This window comes from Zosterops lateralis (genome assembly GCF_965231275.1).
Source record: "Zosterops lateralis genome assembly, chromosome: 2".
In the NCBI taxonomy this organism is placed as follows: Eukaryota; Metazoa; Chordata; class Aves; order Passeriformes; family Zosteropidae; genus Zosterops; species Zosterops lateralis.
In genome coordinates this window covers 22,872,858-22,882,413 of record NC_139763.1, presented here as the reverse complement: position 1 = coordinate 22,882,413, position 9,556 = coordinate 22,872,858, and the positions used below count along the sequence as shown (strand labels likewise).

The 9,556-nt window shown below is 36.2% G+C and overlaps 1 protein-coding gene across 2 annotated transcripts in view; it reads right to left on the bottom strand.

Annotated features, from left to right (window-relative positions):
- Positions 1-1,403: 1,403 nt before the first annotated feature.
- NLGN4X (neuroligin 4 X-linked) overlaps positions 1,404-9,556 on the bottom strand; it is a 156,187-nt gene continuing 148,034 nt past the window's right edge. For both annotated transcript variants that reach the window (XM_083884948.1, XM_083884949.1), the window contains one exon: positions 1,404-2,821. In XM_083884948.1, the coding sequence (XP_083741074.1) occupies positions 1,972-2,821 (850 nt within the window). In that variant the 3' untranslated portion in view covers positions 1,404-1,971. The remainder of the gene's footprint in view (positions 2,822-9,556) is intronic.

Genomic DNA, 9,556 nt, shown 5'->3' with positions numbered 1-9,556 from the left:
TTTCAAGGTATTTCATTAGAAAACAAAAAGTGTAGAAAACAAGAAGAGGTACAAGGCATCTTGTGTTAATCATTATGGGACATATGATATCGATGCAGTTTACTTGTGAATTAAGAATAGAAAATATGTCTGGGATAGTCACGTCCAAGTGCAGACCAATTTGTTCAAAGATCTTTGGTTACTATCTCTCAATGATGGAGTAACTTTCAAAGACAAAATATAAAGCAATTTTCATCTGCAAAAACTATTTTCTAGCTTTTCACTTTCAAATCAGGTGTTTGAATCAAACTGCTAAGTTACTTTGATAGCTCTGCTTGGCTCCTGTTTTTCTAATGAAGGAAAGGCAGAAGGGAATAACCAGGTAATAATTTTGCCTTTCCAGAGAGTGATGCTCTCTGAGATTTTCAGTTTTGTTCAAATACAGGATTTCTCTGCTTCTCTCTCCATAATGCTCACTGACTGTGGGACTGTGCAATGAATCGGCAAATAAGAATTTTCTGACAGGTACACTTTCAAGCAAAAAACAAGCTACTGGGCTGAGAAGTTCTTTACACACTCATCACTTTGAACAGTTTGAAAAACAGTTTGAAAAACAGTCAGCCAACCACCCTGCATTTCCCAACTTTCAAATTGTAGTTTTATTTTGTTAAGCAATGCTGAGGAGGTGCTTTCTCAGCTGAGAATCCACTGAAACTGCTGGTGAATATAGAGCTACTTTTCCTTGAAGAAGGCTGACCAAAACACAGGCTTTTGTTGAATTTGTCAGGGCACAAAACTCTTCCAAATGTATCACAATAACCAAGAACTACAAACTGGACTCCAAATATATATTTTTGGATGTTTCTTGGTTCAATTCAACAAGCTTAAAATGATAATACTTTTCTTTTGTATTTTTTCTCTTTGTTTTCCAATCCATTGCTGTGTTGGAATTTAACAAAGGCTAACACAAAATTAAATTATAGAAAAAATGTTTCAGAAAAGAACAACAATTGCCTATGAATACTTTAACATGCACTAGTGTAACCTGTAAGAGAAAATACGCAGGTCACACAGACAACTGTATCCTCTGCATGACACCATGGCCTTATATAAATGAAACATGTTAGAAAAGATTCATGGTTTTTGTTAACCACTAGTAATTAAGAAGAAATTCCTCCTTTGGTCTTGGAGGAAACAGAGGTCATATGACTAATGTATATACACATAGGTCACAATCGAATGCACAATCTTTCTAAAAGCTCTTTTCAAACTGAAAACATCAATAAAAGCTGCTTCTTTTTTTGTTTGTTTTTAAACTCACAGCTATGTACATTTTTACAAAGTTTCTTTAAATATAGTTCAGGCTGGCAAGTCATCTCTTTGCACAGAACTATACGTATTTTACTGCATAGTCAGTCCTCCTCTTTTTTTTTTTTTTTATTTTTGATTTTAATAATAAAATTCTATTTTCCCCATCTGAATTACAGCTTCATATACTGGGTAAAAGCCCATGGTGATGTCTTTGTTTTATCAACGGCCATTCATGGTATGGCACATAAAGAATCTTTTGTATAATTTTATTTATTAAAAAAAACCAAAACAAAACACCTGTACAGTCACTGGCTCTGTGTTCCAGAAGACTCGGCTTTTCTTGTTACACTTAAAACATGATTTTAAATTATTTCTTCTGGCCTCAACTTTCAATCAAAGTGGGTGAGATCTTAAAGCAGTATCGTAACAGCAATGTACACTTTTCACATTTCACAGGGTTTGTAGTTGATCTTTAACATCTGTGAGTTTCTATGGGAAGGATCAGTAAGAAAATAATGACTGTCCTTCTCTGTTACTTATTTTTACTTTAGATTTTGACAAGGTGTTCAATGGATGGTATATAACTTTTTCCTCTTCTTTTTTCTCTTTTTTTTTTTTTTTTTTTTTTTCTTTTTTTCTTTCTTCCAAGTGGCTTGTGAGGGTAGATGGGGAAGGGCTGAGCTATACCCTAGTGGTCGAATGTCCATGGGGCAAATTTGTACTGTTTTGTCCTCCACTGAAGGTGTTGAAAGTATGCAAAGGCTGCATTCCTGTTAATGTATTTGGAATCATGGTTATGGTGTTGGGTGTCATTAGCGGGATGTCATCTGGGGACCTTCTCAAAGTGAGCGTGTAGTCAGGTGGACAGGTGAGTCTCAGTGTGTCATGGGCCTGCAGTGACTCACACTCATGGTCATGTTCCAGCTGCTTCATCTGCAAGGACATGATCTCTTCATTCTGTATGTGTGCTATGTCGTTGGTGGTGTTCCTCTGGGGGCTGGGGCGCCTGTGAGTCTCGTGACGCCGCTTGTCCTTCTTGTAATATAACGCAGCAAAAGCTAAAATATTGAGGAACAGTAAGGAGGCCCCCACAGCAATGGTGACACTCAGCTCTGTAGAGTAATCTCTCTTGTTTTCTATCAGAACTGTTGTATCCTCTGGAGCTGTTTTATGGGTGTCTTTTGAATGTTTGGGGTTGTTGGCAGGTGTCATTGCTGGGCGTTTGGTGGCTGGCCATAATTTACCAGGAGAACGTCGGGTCACATATGGAAATGAGGTCATGTCAGGAGGAGGGACTTTAGTTGTTGTAGAAACATACTGAAATATTTCATTCAGGTTGTGAAGGTGTGGGACAAGCTCCAACCAGAAAGCCACTTTTGTTGCTCGATAGTGATCACGAACTCGGGGTTTCAGGCCAATATGTAAATAAAGTTGGTCTTTAGGATTGTATTTGGACCAGGCCACTTCTTCAAAGCGGTTGGGTTTTGTGTGGATGAACTTTGTGTCCTGTGGAACAGGCTGGTTTGGATCTCTAGAAAAAAAAGAAAACAGATAATATTACAGCCATTAACCTTGCCACAAAAACCCAACACAAAAAAAAGCAAACAAACACCAAACCCTCTTATAGTTAATAGTTTACCCAACACTTACAGTAACCTAAAAGCAGAAGCTAAAAACCATTCCTAATTGAAGAACAGCTGTTATTAAATAATCAAAACAAAATTACTTACTGTATAGAGCATCTCAGATATTACAAATTTTTTTTACATGAAAATGCAGAAATCATAGTGTTTCACTTTCCCACTGAAGTTCTGTGATTCAATATCATTCTCCAAGGAGTATGTCTTAGAGAAGTACTGAGTACTTCTTCCCGTAGTAAATGTGTAGGTTCAACCCTTCTCCAGGTTTGACACTTTCTCTTTTAAGATGCCACTACTTCCACTGCTGTAAGTAGTAAATATGGGCATCTAAGCCCTGTGGCAATATTGGAAATGCTTGTAAAACACACAAAATTGTACTGGCTGTGTATATTACAAGGGAAAAAAAAACTCTTCAAAACCTGAAGTAGCAGGGTTAAGACATGTACCTGGGAACCATTCCTGATTGTTTTCCTTTATTGAGTTTTAGTCCCCCTGCATTTAAATATCTACTTGGGGGAAAAAAAATTGAACTACCTTTGTGTCACAAATGGTTCCATCATTTCCTCATTTCTGTTTGAATGTTCCATGTGATCATTGGTACAAAGTATGTGTTTGGTGGCCAAACCAAGATGAGAAATATTTTAGCTGAGATCAACCAGTTTTATAGTACTTAAGTTTTAGTAGAGATAAGAGTAGTACACAAGTCAGAGATAATTTCAAAATTGGTAAGCCAATTTATTTTTTTCTTATGGGTTCAGAATAACGAAAAACCAAGGCCACAAAGAGCATTAAGATATGGTTAATGTATGCATATCCTTATAATTTCAGTAAAATTTAAATAAATAACATGAAAAATACAGAAAGTAAAATTACTAAGTTTAATAGTAAGTTACACATTAATTTGAATCATCTTTTCTAGCAATGAGTAGTTTATGTGACTTTGTGATATATTATACTGTATGTACATTATTTATTTTCTGTGCATTACCCAGAATTTTCCATTCTCCTTTTTATTCATTCATATGCACTGGTTTATTTCCTGTGAAAACAATTCTAGTATTTTCCTTTTCTTCCAATATAGAGTTATATATGTTCTGGGAATACCAAACTCCATCACTATACATTTTAAAGCATCCTTTTTCTTTTTCCATTTTCAAAAGCCTGTAAGTCTAATAGCCTATTTTAGCATTCCTTTGCTGTACATAGAGAGCTATTTTTTAGTTCTTAAATGAGACAAGTAATTTGACTTTAATAATCTTATGATTCCTATATTCTTTTTTTATCTGAAAGAATGTATCTTACCTTTTTTTGAGAGAAAATAATAATTTTTCTATATAATTTTGGTATTTTGACCTATTTATTCTTGTGGTTTTAGTGTCTGGGGTTTTTTGGGGGTGGTTTAGTGTTCTGATCTTTTTGTTTTTAATATTGAAACATATCTAATCCTTCCCATTTCAATAAGATAGAAAAAATACAAACTAGAGATTCTGAAACTGCTACCATTTCTGTCTTTTCTCTTCTTTTCTTTTCTTTTCTTTTCTTTTCTTTTCTTTTCTTTTCTTTTCTTTTCTTTTCTTTTCTTTTCTTTTCTTTTCTTTTCTTTTCTTTTCTTTTCTTTTCTTTTCTTTTCTTTTCTTTTCTTTTCTTTTCTTTTCTTTTCTTTTCTTTTTTCTCCTCTCTCCTCTCCTCTCCTCTCCTCTCCTCTCCTCTCCTCTCCTCTCCTCTCCTCTCCTCTCCTCTCCTCTCCTCTCCTCTCCTCTCCTCTCCTCTCCTCTCCTCTCCTCTCCTCTCCTCTCCTCTCCTCTCCTCTCCTCTCCTCTCCTCTCCTCTCCTCTCCTCTCCTCTCCTCTTTCTTTTCCTTCCTTCCTTCCTCTTGTCCTGGGTTGTAGTGTAGGATGTACACAAAGTATTTATTCTATCACCATCTTCATGAACTGTTAAAACCAAGTGGGGCAGTGCTCTAGTGTTGGGCTGTCTTCTGCTAATGGCCCATCAACGCCTTGCCCATGACTCACAGGTAACTCCCTCCAGGAGTTATCTTTGTTTAATGGGCCATCAAGGACCCACTTCACAACTCCTCATCCCATTGTGAGATGCTCTGCCCAGGGGGAGGAGCCAAGCATTCTCACCTGGATATAAGCTGGTATTTGGAACAGTGCAAGGAGCCCTTACCTATTGGATTCCCAGAGGACCAGAGCTACCAGACCTTTTCTACAGGATCTCTGCTTCAGGAAGACCACCTCATCTGGACTGTTTCCACCATCCTGCTCAGGTTGTATTCTGACTCTGTCAGTGGTCCTTTGTGTTATTGCATTAATTTTATTTTTATCTTTTTACCTTTCTTCTTATTAAACTGTATCTCTGACTTGGAGCCTCTCACTCGTTTTGCTTTCAAACTACAACACCTCTCTTCCTTCCTTTTTCTCTTCCTCCCTTTCTCTCTTTCTCTTTTAACAGTTAGCCAAATTGGGTTAGTTAAAAAAAATAAAATAATTTATTCATAATTATTCATCCCAGTACAAACTAGAGAAGGAATATTCCCTTCCAAGCAGTATAGAAACAGATGTATGCTGCTACTTTGAGGGATCCTAATATGCACTGAAGAAGGAAATAAAGCTTTTTCTTTTGTTATTAAAGAAAAGACTGAAAGATCTGGAAAATCTAAACACAATGATATTGTCCTAATTCAATAGATCTATTTTGAAAAAATGTTGGGTTTCAATATATAAATTCTAAAGAAAATTAAAAATCAACAAGGTTATCAAAATGCAAAACATTTTTCTTCTCAGAGACTCAAAATACTGCAAGAGTTCTGGCACAAAATCTTGTGTCATTCCCCCCTGCTCTTCTGATTGTCATCCCAAAAGATTCTGGGAATGGTCCTAGAGAGAACTGATAACTTGAGTAAGCTCTTGTAAAAAAGTTACAGTTGCTACACCGTATAGGAGATGAAGAAGCTGAGCACTCATTTTAAAAAACAGCCAAGTTGGACATGCACATTTAAAATTCTCATTTGTCCCATATAAATTATTGTTATCATCATAGCAGATGATTATTTTAGCAAATATCATTGTTTTTTTTAATTACTGTTCTAATTGTGGTCCCTTCCAACCTTTCCTATTTTGTATCCTGTGATTCCCTTCCCCCACAAAAAGCCTACAAAACAAGTAAATATCAGCCTCTTTTTCCTTTTTTTCCATCCTCTACTTCCATCTGTCATTTTAAACTATATTTATTGGGAGTAGCCAATTATGCTGCCGCCTCCTCCAAACATGAGAGAGAAAATAACATTACATGAATCTGGGCTTGTATTTGAACATTTGTTTACATGGCTCTGTGTGGGCCTGAAGTTGTCCATTAAAACAAGAAACAGAAAAAAAATCAGCCATCCCTACAGACAAGTAATTTATTTGCTGAGGATATCAGAGCTCTGCCATTGACATCAACTCTAAGGTCGATCACTTAGAAAATGAATAAAATGGTCTGATTACTCTCTCTGAATTTGGAAGATAAATATCTAAATTATTTTGAGGTTTTTTACAAGAAATGGGAATAACTAAGTTTAGTCCTAAATAAAGCCTCTAATAATGGCCTTAGATCTTATTTTTATAGACTAACGATCATTTGCCAAAAATATTCAGTGGATATAAACAAGAGAATTTTTACTTTTCTTGGCCATCCTGCTATGCAGAAAATTCATGAAGTTACAACTTATGACTTGTTGAGTCTTTTTCCTGGGGTAGTTGGGCAGCTTATCCTACTATGAACCATTTTCCAGTTTTATTGGTAGGCATAAAATGTAGATGTACAGACAATCATTTCTCCTGTCAAATCATCTGCTCAAACAAATTCTTGATCTGTTACTTTCATTTCAATTTTTCCCTTGCCTTTTTAAAACTCTCACAATTCCTTTGTGTTTCTAGATGTTCTTGAGGCTTAAGTGTGTAATTTCATAACCAAGGCTGCCAGGAAACCTTCCTTTTAAAATCCACTGCAATCATGATAGTAACAGTATAATCTGAGCAATATATTTCCAGTTCTGTACTTCTTACAGTATTGGCTCTCATAGGGAGGAGATTTCTTGTTTCCCAATTTGTCAGTTGGCTTTTTCTTTTTTTCATCCCACTAAAACAAGATTGATGATTGTTGCTATTTATTTTGCTCTCTCATTACTCATTTTTACCACCTTTAGAATCCAAAGAGCTTATCCATCAAAAAATGTCCTCATCATGAAACGCCTGAGTTTTTCTTCCTTTTGAGAGAAGACCATGTCTTCTCTAAGGTATACTTTGTTAATGTGCAGAATAATCCCATTTCACCTGTCACGTTTTTCCTCCCACTTTCAGTCTGCACAAATGTTGCACAACTTAAGATGTTTTTGTATTGTAATTCAATTCACACCTCATGAGCTAGAGATGTAAAATCAAAATATCAATTTTTTCTCAGGTGATAAAAAGTAAATATGTCTGCAATGGATATTAACTGAAGAGCAACTCCTGTTCACAAGGTAGATCAGTAGATGACCTAGAGGGCAAATGAAGGAACTGGATATTTCATATCTGATGATATTTTCATGGGAAGAATGGTGAATTAAGAAGTTGTCTCATATCCCAAATTCCTTATAAGATGATGAAATACCATCTATATTTTAACTACTTTTGCCACACCACTGACTATCACCCAGCACAATGGAACTGTTACATTAATGTACTTGAAATGTTTTCATTTCAGGGCGTCTCCAACACTCTGAAAGGCCCCTAGATACTTTATTTTCTTTTAGTAGTACTCTTTTCTCTATATGATTAAAAAAAAATGCAAACAGAAGAGAGAGAAAAACTGGCTTTTCTTCATCCTTCTGTTGATTCTTTTCATGCTGTCACAATAGCGGCCATTCCTGCTTGAAAGACTGGTATACAGGCATATTTTCCCTTACCTCCTTTCCTCAGTTATCCCCAGGTACCACTGTCACTATGCTACCTGTCAGCTAAGGACGAACAGCTGAAGAGTCCTTATAATAACTAAGGAATGCAAACCATAACTACACTATTTAGTTTGGCTAACAGAGATTTGCCATTGGAGACAGTTATTTCTTCAGAAAAAATATCAAACAGCCTCATAAAAGAGTTCACTGAGAGTTGTTTTGAAACTACACTTTAAAAATTACAATTTTAATCATGTCTTCTATTAGAGAACCAAACTGCATACAAAATACAGACATTCTTAATAAATCAGGTTTGTTCTTCAGAATCAATGGTAGCAAAATAATTCTGGAGTACTCATCTGAAATACAAGGAAAACAAGGGTATATCCCTTATACCTACATCTTTCCCAATAGCTACAGAGGTAGAGCTGGATGAATGGGAGCAAAAGTGGAGTACTGTAATTCCTCAAAAACAGGGCAATTTTTATAAAACTAATATATGCCTCTAATGAGAGCATGGCTTTGTATCTACTGTGTGAAACTTCAGTCCTTCTTCACAAGAGCATAGCTGGCAGAGTACCTATGGAGGAGTGGCACACATCCCCTGTCCCCTCATGTTCACGCTTCCCCTGCTGATGTGTCTGCAAAGGAGGTAACATGACCCTTACAAACAGAACTCTTGGCATATAAAACTACCATTACAGTTAGGATAGCACTACTGGCAGCAGACTGAAGCCCCAAGTGCACCTCTTAATACATGAAGCTCTCACATATAATTCTGTGCATTGAGGAATTCCAAACTGTATTTTCATGTCATTTTTGTAACCCAAATGTAGTATCTCAAACTTACTCTGTAATAAATTGTTTTCCTATTTCTAAGGCATGTTAGAAATATAGTTTTGAAAAGGCCAAATGAAAAACTCTTAATAATAATAATCATCATAATAAAAAACTCATAGCTAGGTAGAGAATGGAAGATTAGCAAAATGCAGCTTCCAGGCACTCATTTCAAGCACAAACTATTTGCCATTAAACACTTTAATTGTCACCTCCTGTTTGCTAACTTTAGTAACCGACTTCTGAGTTAAGCACAATAAAAGCACCATGCCCTGTGTTGTGTCTTTCACCTACTGATTTTACAAGATTGACCTGCCCTCCAAACCCAGCCCTGGCAGCTAGCCCATTAAGCAATGAGTCCTTTTTAGCAATGAATGGCCAGTCATCAAAAGCCTAGCAAAAACCATCTGAATGATGTGCCATCTGAGCCATAATTGTACAATAAGTACCTGGATGCAGCCTCTGTGGGAGAGTGATAGAGATTGGAAAAGTCTCAAACACATTAAAAATAAATAAATATATCTGCAGTTTTAATGTTCAGAGCTTACCTACAGGGAAATGTGAAATAATAAAATCTTTCATTTAAAAGATTTTTTTATGTGTTGCCATGGGTACAAACACAAAGCAAGACAAGTTCTATCATAATAAGGATGGGAAATGATCAATAAAAAAAATAGAGAGGGAAAATACCCAAAGCAAAGCCCCCTGCAATGCAGTCTTGAATGGTATCACTCATCTTGAGAGCTGAAGGACCTGAGTGGCTACAGAGATTCCAGATTACAAATGAATGAGCAGAGTGTAGAACAGTTACCCCAGAGATCCCGTTGCTCTAGGCTTTAGATGCTATAATCTTTGCCTTTATGTTTGA